The sequence below is a fragment of the Engystomops pustulosus genome, chromosome 10 (genome assembly GCF_040894005.1).
Source record: "Engystomops pustulosus chromosome 10, aEngPut4.maternal, whole genome shotgun sequence".
Classification (NCBI taxonomy): domain Eukaryota; kingdom Metazoa; phylum Chordata; class Amphibia; order Anura; family Leptodactylidae; genus Engystomops; species Engystomops pustulosus.
Window position 1 is genome coordinate 73,919,803 of NC_092420.1, and position 13,760 is coordinate 73,933,562.

At 41.9% G+C, this 13,760-nt stretch overlaps 1 protein-coding gene across 2 annotated transcripts in view; it reads right to left on the bottom strand.

The window, feature by feature from the left end:
• The window catches only part of LOC140104270 (ADAMTS-like protein 2), a 39,652-nt gene extending 26,877 nt beyond the window's left edge, over nucleotides 1-12,775 (bottom strand). The window contains exons 1-5 of one of the 2 annotated variants that reach the window (XM_072127738.1): nucleotides 12,636-12,775; nucleotides 6,292-6,416; nucleotides 5,194-5,269; nucleotides 2,519-2,621; nucleotides 951-1,096 (exon numbers count right to left, since the gene is read on the bottom strand). In XM_072127738.1, the coding sequence (XP_071983839.1) occupies nucleotides 951-1,096; nucleotides 2,519-2,621; nucleotides 5,194-5,269; nucleotides 6,292-6,416; nucleotides 12,636-12,713 (528 nt within the window). In that variant the 5' untranslated portion in view covers nucleotides 12,714-12,775. Of the gene's footprint in view, nucleotides 1-950; nucleotides 1,097-2,518; nucleotides 2,622-5,193; nucleotides 5,275-6,291; nucleotides 6,417-12,635 lie in introns of those variants that run through there. The other variant, XM_072127739.1, reaches the window with a different exon arrangement.
• Between the last annotated feature and the right edge of the window lie 985 nt (nucleotides 12,776-13,760).

Below are 13,760 nucleotides of genomic sequence, written 5' to 3' on the forward strand. Positions count from 1 at the left end.
CCATCTGAAGGCTGCATGTTATAGAGAAGGATGATGTAAGCAGACTATACATACTGTAGTGTGGTATATGCAGGCAGCATGTTATAGAGCAGGAGGATCTGAGCAGATTGTACATAGTGTCCTATGTGTAGGCAGTATGTTATAGAGCAAGAGGAGCTGAGCAGATTATACATTCTGTCCTATGTGTAGGCAGCATGTTATAGAAAAGGCAGATGTAAGCAGACTATACATACTGTCCTATGTGCAGGCAGCATGTTATAGAGCAGTAGGAGCTCAGAAGATTCTACATAGTGTCCTATGTGCAGGCAGCATTTTATAGAGCAGGAGGAGCTGAGCAGGTTGTACACAGTGTCCTATCTGCAGGCAACATGTTATACAGCAGGAGGGCCTGAGCAGATTGTACATAGTGTCCTATCTGCAGGCAGCATGTTATAGAGAAGGAGGAGCTGAGCTAATTGTAGACAGTGTCCTATCTGCAGGCAGCACGTTATAGAGCAGGAGAAGCTGAGCACATTTTACAGCTATGTAGGAGGAGACAAGCAGATTGTAGATATTGTCCTATTTAAAGGCAGGGTGTTATAGAGCAAAGGCAGGGAATGTTATGAATCTCTAAGCAGCACCACCCAGTAGACCCCTGGATGCACAAGGGTTAGAATGACAAAACCGTATACTGTATCAACCTTCTCGTTCTTGCTGCTCTTTAATATACTTCCAACAGATTGGACTACATTTTCACATTTTCACCTATATATGTGAGACCCTAACCTGAACCCTAGCACTGGTGCGTAGAATCACAAGCACTGTGGCATCCCCCAGATGATCCAGGAGAGGTCCAAGAGACACGCTGGACAACGACTTTAAAGATTTTATGCAAACATTTTGTAAGGATGTACAAAATAGGAATCAGCATTCACAAAAAATGCCAGTGATGTATACAGCCCCAGAGGTACCTCACATTTGCCGTTGATACAAACTCCCTGATGCGTCCTGTCTCTACAGCTTGTCCCATCATGAGCTGGAACCAGTAGCTGCCTCTCCCTGGTGGTACTGGTGCACTGAAGATCGCACGGCTTACTGGAAATGCTTGTGTAGTCATCTGGGAAAGACAAAGAGACACTTTGGGGACTTTGAAAATAAAAGCACTGATTTTCAAGGGGTTTCCATTAATTATGGAAAATCTCCAAGGAGCTAGACCCAAGACCAGAAGTACTAGATCGACATGGGAACCGGAAGATGGTGTGGGGTAAGTATGTGTTCTTTTTTTCCTTAACCTTCAGACCTGGCCCTAGAATTTATTTGGAATTTTTTCAGGCTTCTAGCAAAATTTGGGCCAAGAAACACAAAATTTGAGGCAAAAAACACATTTATAAAGGATTTTACACCATTTTTTCCAACTTTTCTGACTCGTATGACAAAGGAGGTGTGGTCTCAAGAAAATAGGGCATGATTGATTGGAAAATAGTCTGTGTGCCAAAAAAATTAGGCAAGTCTAAAAGTAAAACTCAAAAGTCTTAAACTGTGACACATTTATGATCACATCATCGCAGCCAAAGACTAGTTGTTGAGCTCTGCACTGTTAGCGACATCTTAATGAATTCCCACCATTGTCTGTTGATAAGCTGATGAGAAAAAGCGATCTGTGGGGGTGTACTGGGTGTTGGACCCCCACCAATTCCATTTATAAGTTTTCAATATTTTTAGCCAGGAAAACCCCTTTAAATAGGATCTGTCACCTGTAAAAATAGATGGCGCAGTGTTACACTGTAGCGTTATCGGAAACATCCGATAACACTAGCAGACACTGGCACACTGTAGAAACATAGAAACACCGGCCTGCTCTTTAAGGGGGGGGCTAGGGGCAGGGTGGTCTGGGGTTGAAGCAGCGCCTCGGACCACCCCTTCATGAATACGCCCGACTGCTTACAGCGCAGTCTGGCGTTTTCTATTGTACAGCGCTGCAGTGTTTGCTAGCGTTATGGGAGGTTTCTGATAAGGCTAGCAGCGTAACACTGCGGCAACTGTTGTAGCACTAGGAGCTGCTTCTAGTGCAGTTTTTACAGGTCACAAGTCCTCTTTAAAGATGACAATGTACAAATAATGTGATAGGTGACTGATCAATGGTGGTTTGCTAGCCCAAACCCCCACCCCACCCCCAGCCTGCAACTGAGACTCACTAAAGTGAATGGATCCTGATGTGCAAGTCCCTATTCATTTCTGTAGGACTTCCAGTACAGCGACTTCCTGCGGACCCATAGAAGTAAATAGCATGGTGATCAAGCTTCCAGTGGACCTCCATTATTCTTGTGATTTTGAAAATCCCAGTGTTCAATCCTTTAGGAATCAGGCATCTACAATCCTGTAATAGGGTTCAGTGTCCATAGTAGAAAAACCACCTTTACGTTCTGCTCCCACTGGATCAGCTGTCACTACAAGATCCCAGCGTGGAGCATCCATAGGTGGCATCCCATTACCTAATATGAGCTTGTCCATATCTACTTATGCCGTCATGCTCACTCACCTGGATATAGTGGCACCCAACGGTGATACAGTTTCCCAAAGGCCCTGGCATTAAATGCAGAGCACTGATACTGTTTGAAGCTTGCAGACCCAGCAGGACAAAACTGCAGGGAAAAAGCAAAAAATATTATAGTTCTATGCTTCCATTATATGATTTTCAGTAGTCCCATCCATCCGCAGTAAAGATTCTGCATTATGTTTCATAATGTCCTCTGCATATACCAGTTTGCAGTATTATATTGCACTGATACTCAAATACATATACCTTATATACTCGAGTATAAACAATTTTGTGCTGAAAAGACCCACTCGACTTATACTCGGGTGTATAATTAATTCTCACCTCCAGCACTCACCCACTGCATCCTCTTTTCCCCTGGATTGTCTTCCAACTCCCCTACAGTGCGAACAGAGGCACGTCCATGCCCTCTGCCCACATGCACACACACAGTGTGACGTCATCAGGCAGCGACACACTGCATCATACTGTGTGCTTGCGGGCAGAGAGCATGGGCGTGCCTCTGCCCCCACTGCCAGGATGCCGGAACTGAGGGGAGAAGAAGAGCCGGGGAGGAGAGGATGTCGTGGGTGAGTGCCAGAGGTAAGTACTAAGCTTATTATTTTATCATGAAAGGGGCACAGCTGGACATGTCTATGAAGGGGGTGCTGCTGGACATTTCTATGAAGGGGGTGTTAATGGACATTTCTGTAAAGGGGGGCGCTGCTGAACATTTCTATAAAGGGAGCATTGCTGGACATTTCAATAAAGGGGGCAATACCGGACATTTCTTTATATGAGGGTTCTGCTAGACATTTTATTTTAAAGGGGGCTCTGCTGGGAATTTCTATAAAGGGGGGCAATACTGGACATTTCTTTAAATGGGGGCTTAGCTGGACATTTTATTTTAAAGGGGGGCTCTGCTGGGCATTTTATTTTAAAGGGGGCACAGCTAAACATTTTATTTTAAAGGGGGGCTCTGCTGGAAATTTTATTGATGAGGGGAGGCTGCTACTGGACATTTTATTAAAGAGTAGCTACTGCATTTTCATTTTTTGTGGCTTATACTCGGGTCGTCTTATACTCAAGTATATACAGTATATAGGTATAATACAGCAAAGACATAAACATTACTGATACAACATCCCCTACAAATATTATACATTCTTGCAGTTCTGTAAAAAGGGTTAATTAATTGGACTCCGGGTCCACTTCAAAGACCCTGCGGAAGTCTCCGGCGCGCCTCCAGGCTACACATGCTTGTGAATGAGCTAGCGGTAGTACAATGATATATGAGTTTGGCAGGATTATATGTGGGTAATTACACGCCTTATGCGGAGTAATGACAGGGCTACGTGTGGATAATTACAGGCTTGTACATCACAGTTATGTAGTAAGTGTAATGGGTAACAATCACATTACATTCGCTCTACCGTGTTACAACCAGGGTTTACAAACACTTCTCTGCAGTTTACATAGAACCCAGAGCGCTGATTATTAAGTGATATATGCAGTAACAACGTTACAGTAACAACACTCATGTTTCAATATAACCACCGCCTCCTCGAGTGCTAATCCACAGAAAACATCCTTACAATAATAACCAGCGACACAACTGCAGACCGCGTTATGCATAGTTTATATGTGGAATGGTAGAGTCAAAATATAACTATAAAGATACTTCCTAGGGACATATAATTGCATAGATTTGTATTTTTAATATCTTAAAGGGATCTTATTTTATTTAAAGCGTAAAGGAAATCTACCACCAGGATGAAGGATTGTAAACCAAGCACACTTACATGCTGGTGTGTGCCCCTCTGGCATGATCTACTCTCCTTTAAGCGTCTTATTCCCTTGTTTTTACAAAAAAAGGGGTTTTAAAAATTATGCAAATCAGCCTGAGGGGCTCTTTGGCTCGTTTGCATAATGTTTAAAGCCTTCTTTTTGTAAAAACCAGGGCATAAGAAGCTAAAAGAAGAACAGATCCTGCCAGAGGGGATGCACACCAGTATGTCAGTGTGCTTGGTTTACAATCCTTCATCCTGGTGGTAGACGTCCTTTAACAAAACTTTTGACAACTGCATAAATCAATAGTGTAAATTTTGCAAAACACTTTATTAAAGAGATCGGTTTCTGCATCCTGTTTTATTGTCTTCCTTTTTTGAAGGGTGCGTTCACATGTTCAGTTCTTCAGACACAGTTTTCAAAGCCAAAAGCAGATGTGGATCATAATGGGTGAGAACATAATTGAGAGAAGCTGCTCCTCCACTTTTTGACTCCACTTCAGGTTTGGACATAAAAAAAACTGCATCTGAAAAACTGAACGTGTGAACGCACCCTGAGTAATTTGTCTAAATCAGCTTTCTGTCCCTGTACACCATTGACATCTTTGAGATAAATGAACCTGATTAAGTTTCTAATTAACCCCATAATCCACTAAGGAGAGGAAATTACTATGTCCAGCCATAGAGATGAACTGACCCAATTTTTTTCATTTGGCTTCGGGTTCAGGACCCAGTCAACTTCTGATTACATGTCTGTATATGAATAAATTAACAAATGGACATCCCGAAATGTACTAACCAGCAAATAAAGCAGCTGGAGTTTCACATATTTATAAGCTCAGATGTCAATAGCCCTAATTTCTTATGGATCAATCAATGTCTGTTGCCTACCTGTTTCTGGCACAGATGATATTGTTTGCCTTGACCTCCACATACAGTGTTATCTAAACCAGCGACAGTCTGAAGTCTGTGAAAGAAGAAATACATGTTAGTTCTCATTTTTTGCCTGTGTAAAATGTTTTTGTACATTCTGTATCACTCGGTGCCCCTGGGAGCGATGTGCGGTGGGCACTTCCAGGGTGACCTGACTAGTGGAAAATGGGCAAGAGGTCCCGACCCCTTCAGTGACATCACACGCCCAGGGTCACATGACTAGCAGATTGCACATACCATCTAATTTGTAGGCTGCATTTATAGAGCTAAAAGAGCTCAGAAGATTGTATGTTATAGAGCAATGAGAGCTGATCAGACTGTATATTGTGTCCTATCTACAAACTGAATGTTATAGAGCAAGAAGAGCTAAGAAGATTGTTAATAGTTTCCTATCTGGAGACAACATGTTATAAAACAGGAGCTGATGAGTATATTGTACATATACAGATAGTGTCCTATCTGCAGGCAGCATTTTATAGAGTATAGGAAAGGAACAGATTGATTTGTAGCTTGTTTGAGACGACTCACTGTAGTTTAATTGTTCGTGGGCTTATAACGGTTTTCCTTCTATAAATATGCATTCAAGTCAGTTATACAGGCAGTCCCTGAGTTACGTACAAGATGCCTGCAGGTGCTCTGCTGAGCTCCACTTGCTCTATAACATGCTGCCTGCAGATAGGACACTATGTACAATCTGCTCAGCTCCTCCTGCTCTATAATATTCTGTCTGCACATAGGACACTATGTACAATCTGCTGAGCTCCACTTGCTCTATAACATGCTGCCTGCAGATAGGACACTATGTAAAATCTGCTCAGCTCCTCCTGCTCTATAACATGCTGCCTGCAGACAGGACACTATGTACAATCTGCTGAGCTCCACTTGCTCTATAACATGCTGCCTGTAGATAGGACACTATGTACAATCTGCTCTGTTCCTCCTGCTTTATAACATGCCACCTGCAGATAGGATTTTTGTGATTTTGCAGATAGGACAATTAGTGATTTTTGACTGAATCCAAAAGAAGAAAAGACAACACAAGAATAAAACACCTACCTCTGACGTAAACAGTGCCTTTCGCGAGACATGACTCCACCTCCACAGGTTCGAGAGCAGGTAGACCATGAACTCCACTCTCCCCACCATTCAGTCACATCTTCATCCCACACCTCACTGCTGTCCTGACAAGACCAAAGAGCGTCAGCAAAGAAAACAGAACTGCTCCAGTAACTAATCCAGTAGTGGATTATAATGTAGGCGGTTTGGGCAGTGACCTGAGCCTCCTAGGGGCCCATGGTCACCCAAACCACCCACCAAATCTTATACTGAGAAGGACCTTCACCAGGGAATTCCTTATACATCTGTTCCTGCTCTCAATACACATGTACACTAACAATTTCAGGACCTTTCAAGGTCCTATAAAGGTCCTGAAACTTAAAGGAAACCTACCACTTGAAGTGGCAGGTTTCAGATGGAAATACCGGGCACCAGCTCAGGGTGAGCTGGTGCCGGAGCTTATTTTTGTTAGTGTTTTAAACCACTGTATTGCGGTTTAAAACACTTTTTAAACTTTATAGCCGGCGCAGGCATGTACGCGCCCGGTGCTTACCATGCGCTGGTGCCCGGTATTTCCATCAGAAACCTGCCACTTCAAGTGGTAGGTTTCCTTTAAGAATGAAAGCAGACAGAAGGGACCTATCCTCCATTCCCAAGAAGCTGATTCTAGTACTGTATGTAGGAAATTAACTCCAGACTTGCAGGGGCTATAATGTTCATACAGCCCAGCGCCCATGGTGGTGTTAATACACCCCTGGCTACAGTACAATAATGGCATCCATTTAGAAGCAGTTTATAGGTAAATGTACCACTATTGACTAATAATAATATATTGACTTATTTTTCCATGTGTCAGTGTGTGTACACAGAAGACTGTCAATCACTATTTGTGGGCGGGGTAATCAGGACTCTCCCTATCAATCACTGTGTTTGACGGGGTAATCAGACTCTCACTGTCAATCACTGTGTGTGGGCGGGGTAATCAGAACTCTCGCTGTCAATCACTGTGTGTGGGCTGAGTTATCAGCACTCTCACTGTCAATCACTGTGTGTGGGCGGGGTAAACAGGACTCTCCCTATCAATCACTGTGTGTGGGCTGAGTAATCAGGACTCTCACTGTCAATCACTGAGTGTGGGGGGGTAATCAGACTTTCACTGTCAATCACTGTGTGTGGGCGGGGTAATCAGAACTCTCACTGTCAATCACTGTGTGTGGGCTGAGTAATCAGGACTCTCACTGTCAATCACTGTGTGTGGGCGGGGTAATCAGGACTCTCACTGTCAATCACTGTGTGTGGGTGGGGTAATCAGAACTCTCTCTGTCAATCACTGTGTGTGGGCTGAGTTATCAGGACTCTCACTGTCAATCACTGTGTGTGGGCGGGGTAATCAGGACTCTCACTGTCAATCACTATGTGTGGGGGCGGGGTAATCAGGACTCCCAATGTCTCTCAAGAAGACCTGCCATGATGTTTCTGCTTTTATTGAGATATTCTGCTCTAAAATATATAAACCTATATAGCACAGAGCTCAGCTGATCTCCCTCTATGATTTCCTGCTCTCAGGTAACACAGCAAAAATCACCTGACAGGCTCACTTTAAGCAACCCCTTATCTCCATATCAAAATAAATTGGGCATGTGTGTTTAACTATCACATGGGAAACATAAAGACCCCTTTGTGGGGGTCCCTGCATACTTTGGATAACCATGGTTTCCCAATTACCCTGTATGTTTAATTTTTTTTGCAGGGCAACCATTTATAAAGCAGCGACTGTAATATACCATTTTTACAGTTTTTTGTCTTTTATAACGTACAAGCATTGCCAACCCTAATTTATTCCTATTTTTCTTCCACTGCCTTCATGGAGGTAAATAGGAGCTGAGACATCTATAAGACATGCCAGGAATTTACTAAACAATTAGAGGGGGAGAAGTGTATAAAACACAGAATTCCCACAAAAAAGGAACATAATATTAAGATTAATTTTGGAGGTAGGGAAAAGGCTCCCTAAGTGCAGGTCATCTGTCTTCTCCCTTTTCTCTTCCTCCACTACCCCCAGGCCTGGTGGTGTTAGAAGCTGTAAACCTCTTCTCTAGCAAAAGCGTTTGATCTCCTACTTAAAAGGGACGCCAGCAGAGTTAGAGGTTCCACCCCTTCAGTGCTGGAGGGGCAAGAGCAGAAGGAAAGGATTAAGAAGATGGTGTGAAGTGATAGATGGGGGATGAGAGAAACTGAAAAAGATGCTTAGTAAATGCTGACAGATGAAGCACTGAGGCCACAGCTGGATTAGGGGTACTCCCTGCCAAATGCTCTACTGTATGAATGTTTAATAAATGTTAACAAAAGAGAAAGAGTTAATGCATGCATCTCTAGTGCAGGGTAGCAGAATTCGGAGGGAGGTTGGTGGAGGGACACAACAAAAAAAAAAGTCATGTGATTTCAATGGTAAGGGTAACCTAAGGTCTTACAATTCACAAACCACTGATTTTGCAAATTCCAACTTGGTTCTGCACAAATGTAAGGGTAAAGATTGTGTGGCTCAGTAGTGCAGAACCTTAAGATTTCTGCCCCGGGGAAAGTTTCCTTTAGATGAATGTAATTGTAGATATTTTTTGGAGATAAAAGATAAAGTTCTAAGATTATTAGTGTTTTCATGTAAAAATAAAGTCCTATTACCCTTCGGGTCTGAACAGGAGACACATGACTGTGGTGTGGCCCATGAATCCCGGACCGTGCCACAGGCCCAAAACAGTGCAGAAAAAGGGCTCCGAGCATCATAGTAAATTATGTAACAAGGAGTCATTACTATGGGATTGACAGACTGACCTCAATCATATATCTCAGGGCGAAGTGTCATGCATGAAACATTATATTGACTGATATTGACTGATTGACTGTGCGTCTGGGACCCCCGCTAACCAAAGGAGGGTCTGGAGTCTAAGAATGTAACACAGCTGTACTTATCCATTGCCAATCTATTCCGCTCTATGGGAATGATAAAATAAGACATACATAGGATAGGGGATAGTTGCAGAACTGTTGGGACCCCCATTTATCCAGAAAATAGGGATCCTGTTCCGAGCAGCATGCCAACCAAATATAACGCTATTCTGTTGTGTAGTCCCACAAAGGGGCATAACAGTTCTCATAGACCAATTGGGTTCCTAGCAGTTAGAATCCCAACTATCTGAAAGTCATCTCCTAAATTATGGATGATTTGCAAACTTGGGTAAACCCTGTGACAGTCCTAAACCCTCTGTAAAATCCCACCTTAAAATATCATATGCCATTTATATGGATTTATTTATCAAGCTGCCTAAGTGTAAAAATGTTCTGAGTTGCAAATGGCAACCAATTACAGCTCCCCTTTAAAATATTCATGAGCACTGGTAAAATGAAAGCTGAGCTGTGATTGGTTGCAATGGGAAACCAAGAACATTCTTACTCTTGAAAACTTTCCATGACAACCTATCATAGCACAGCTGTCATTTTTTACAAGCAGTATTTGAGATTAAAGCTTTGCTGTGATTTGTTGCTATTGATAGTGTTATCTAATATTACACAAATATGGGAGCTATATTCTTAAAACAGCGTCAAAGTTGTCCTTCGGTTCTGTGGGCTATTGCTAGTAGTTCACACGGGATGTTGTAGGGGGCCCAACCTATGGACAGGGATGGTGTCTAGTTTATTTTTGCTTTGGACAACCCCTTTAAGTGTGCTGTCTAACATAAAACTGTGTATATGGTGCACTGCAACAGATCAACTTTACAACTTACAACATTTTTACAGAAATTACAACTACGGGGCAGATGTATCTTTTTTTTTTTCTATTTGGATTTGCCCATTTTTTTGGCACTTTTTCATGCGTTCTCATGCGTTATCTGCGTACTGGTTCTCCTGGTTTGCATCTGACTGATCATTAAACTGCACCTGCTGACACTTGTCGGCGCATGATGTATCACTGAATTGTGCTGAAACAACGTGCAAATACACTCCATTACCCACAAGCAGCAGTTTGCCCAAAAATGTACAAAAATAAGAGCCTGCTTTATCTATCATGGCTTCCAACACTGTATCCTAATGGCTACCATCTTACTCCATTGATTTGGAGTCAAAGTCCAATGAGATTTCTATCCTCCTGACTGCTGCATTATGCTCTGGTCTTACTGTCAAATTGTACTGAACAAGAGAAACTCCAAACACTTGTGAGTCTGAGGCCACATAGAGGCGCTGTGCAGCACCATACCATGCCACTATTTGTGGGCGTCCTCCATACAGGGTTGTGCTCTACCAGGTTCTCTAAAATATGTTTTCATAAACCTGCCATTGTTTTATGTGTCATATGTAAATTGCATGGTTGGCACTTTCACTGGTGCACCACCATGCCCAAAATCAGGCTGTGATTTATGAGAAAAGTGCACGTGTGCCTCACCCATCAGAAATAATGAACTACATGATACATAGCCTTCCAACCATTTTAGCATGGAATATTATCTTTTTTCTATGACGTTCAACCTGGAAGCCTCGTCCCTCCCCTTCTAATACCTGCCAGAATGCTATAACGGATGTCATGCACTTCAACACAAATGTAAAGCAATTGCATTTAGAAATCTTTCCAGTGTCACAAGAAACAAGTATCACCAATACATTGTAGATGTATAAGAGCCTTAGGTGTAATAATGTTAAAGTATAGGCTTCAGGGATCATTTTATCATTAGAGTTAGAACATCAGATAGATAATAGATATATGATAGATAGATAGATAGATAGATAGATAGATAGATAGATAGATAGATAGATAGATAGATAGGTGCTGGCTTGACAAAGGCTCTTAGGAGCCGAAACGTTGCTTCTGTACAATTTTTTGTACTCTTAAAAACATGGAATAAAGACCATCACCTTTTCTACTTGACAACTTACGTCTTGGAGTGCTGCTTATTTTCTATTGACTAGATAGATAGGTGGATAGATGGAGATAAATAGATAGGTAAATGGATTCTACAAGCAGAGTTAGAACAGTAGAACATCAGATAGATAATAGATATATAAAAGATAGATAGATAGATAGATGATAAATACAGTAGGTAGATAGATAGATAGATAGATAGATAGATAGATAGATAGATGATAAATACAGTAGGTAGATAGATAGATAGATAGATAGATAGATAGATAGATAGATAGATGATAAATACAGTAGATAGATAGAAGATAGATAGATAGAATATGGATAGATAGATAGATAGATAGATAGATAGATAGATAGATAGATAGATAGATACTACAAGCATCAGTAATGAGCTCTCCTCACACACTGGGGTCAAAGGTGAAATAGGGAAGTCAGGAGCAGCAATTAAGGTGCTTATCCTTAATGTCCCCAAGGATAGATGCTTAGGTACAATAGATAGTTAGTAATAATATAATAGTTAGGATAGGATAATAGTAATCTTTATATGTATAGCACCATCATATTCTGTAGTGCTTTACAAATCAAGATAGATAATAGACAGAAAGATGTGAGGCAGGTGGATAGATAGATAGATAGATAGATAGATAGATAGATAGATAGATAGATAGATAGATAGATAGATAGATAGATGATAAATACAGTAGATAGATAGAAGATAGATAGATAGAATATGGATAGATAGATAGATAGATAGATAGATAGATAGATAGATAGATAGATAGATAGATACTACAAGCATCAGTAATGAGCTCTCCTCACACACTGGGGTCAAAGGTGAAATAGGGAAGTCAGGAGCAGCAATTAAGGTGCTTATCCTTAATGTCCCCAAGGATAGATGCTTAGGTACAATAGATAGTTAGTAATAATATAATAGTTAGGATAGGATAATAGTAATCTTTATATGTATAGCACCATCATATTCTGTAGTGCTTTACAAATCAAGATAGATAATAGACAGAAAGATGTGAGGCAGGTGGATAGATAGATAGATAGATAGATAGATAGATAGATAGATAGATAGATAGATAGAAGACATAAAGATATGATAAACCGATGTTTATCAGCACGGGTGGGTTTATAGATAGTAGTTAATAGATAGTTAATGAAGGAGTGGACATATAGATGGATGATTAGATGGACAGCAATTTAATAGATACAGATAAAAATAAAAGTATATAATAATTTAAATATAATAAATTAGATAAATATGATATATTTTGTCGATAAATGATACATCATAGATAAATAAATAATAAGTAATGACTAGACACATTACTCTGTGATGATATATACCTCCCCCCTGTGCTATATAACATCCCACCTGAGCTACATGGAGGGGCAGGGTGCCCTCTGTGGGTGGCATGAGTGTTACCTTAGAGGTGCGGGCTCCGGGGCAGAGCAGGATGAGGAGCAGGATGAGCCCGGGGGGCCGGCGGTGCGGTGCACACATCCCTGTACTGCAGCTGCGGCAGGAAAAGCCTGGGGACCGGCTGCCCGCTCCCTCCCCGCATGGCCAAGTAATTACAGGCTCTGAGCTGTGCGAGGCTGGGGGAGCTCCGAGCCGGGACAGGGGGAGGGGAGCGGGGGGCACAGGAGGGACAGGGAGAGGGGAGAAGAAGACACATAGGAGGAGGGGGCACTCACACACTGGACATGGAGCAGCTCACATCTCATAGTGGAACATAGAAGATTATCAAAACTCCCAGACCCCTCCTATAGCGGACCCCAAAATGTCCATGAACCCACACAGACATTCAATCCATACATAGTATCCCTGCCTCCAATAGACCTATAGAGATTCCTAATCCATGGAAAAGGGACAATGACAGAAAGGGACTTCCTATAGGAAATATTCCTGATGAATGTGAATACTTTTTATTTTCTTGACCATATAAAAGTATGAAAATTATAGTCCCTACAAGTCCAGATTTCTTTTCCTGCATATGGTACTAGAATCAGCTTCCTGGTGAAAGGAGGATGTGTCCCTTCTGCCTGCTTTCTGTGGTTTCTGGACCTTCGAAGGTCCTGAAATGACTCTTGTGTACACTTTGAGAGCATGAACAGATGTATGAGGATTTCATAGGTGAAGGTCCTTCGCAGTATAAAATTTGGTGAGTGGTTTGGGTGGCCATGGGCCCCCTACAAGGTCAAACCAAATATATTATAATCCATTATTTCCAACAACAAAAGTCACCGCTCATGAAGTGACCCCTGAGGATTGAGTTGTATTATTTTCGCCATCCCGACCATTAATGAGCAATCAGTGTCATTAGTTTCCACACTCATTGTACTAATAAGTAAATCTACTGTCAGGTGGGCGGTCCTGAGCTGAAGCAGAGATTCTTGGACCACCCACCTGACAGTAGAGAACATGATTAGCATATTGGAGTGCCAACTTTACAGCACTGATTGATCAGGAGATGGAGATTTCCATCTGCACCAGAACCAGTGGAGTGGTACCCGTTAAAGGATGCAAAGACCCAAAGTTGATGGAGGT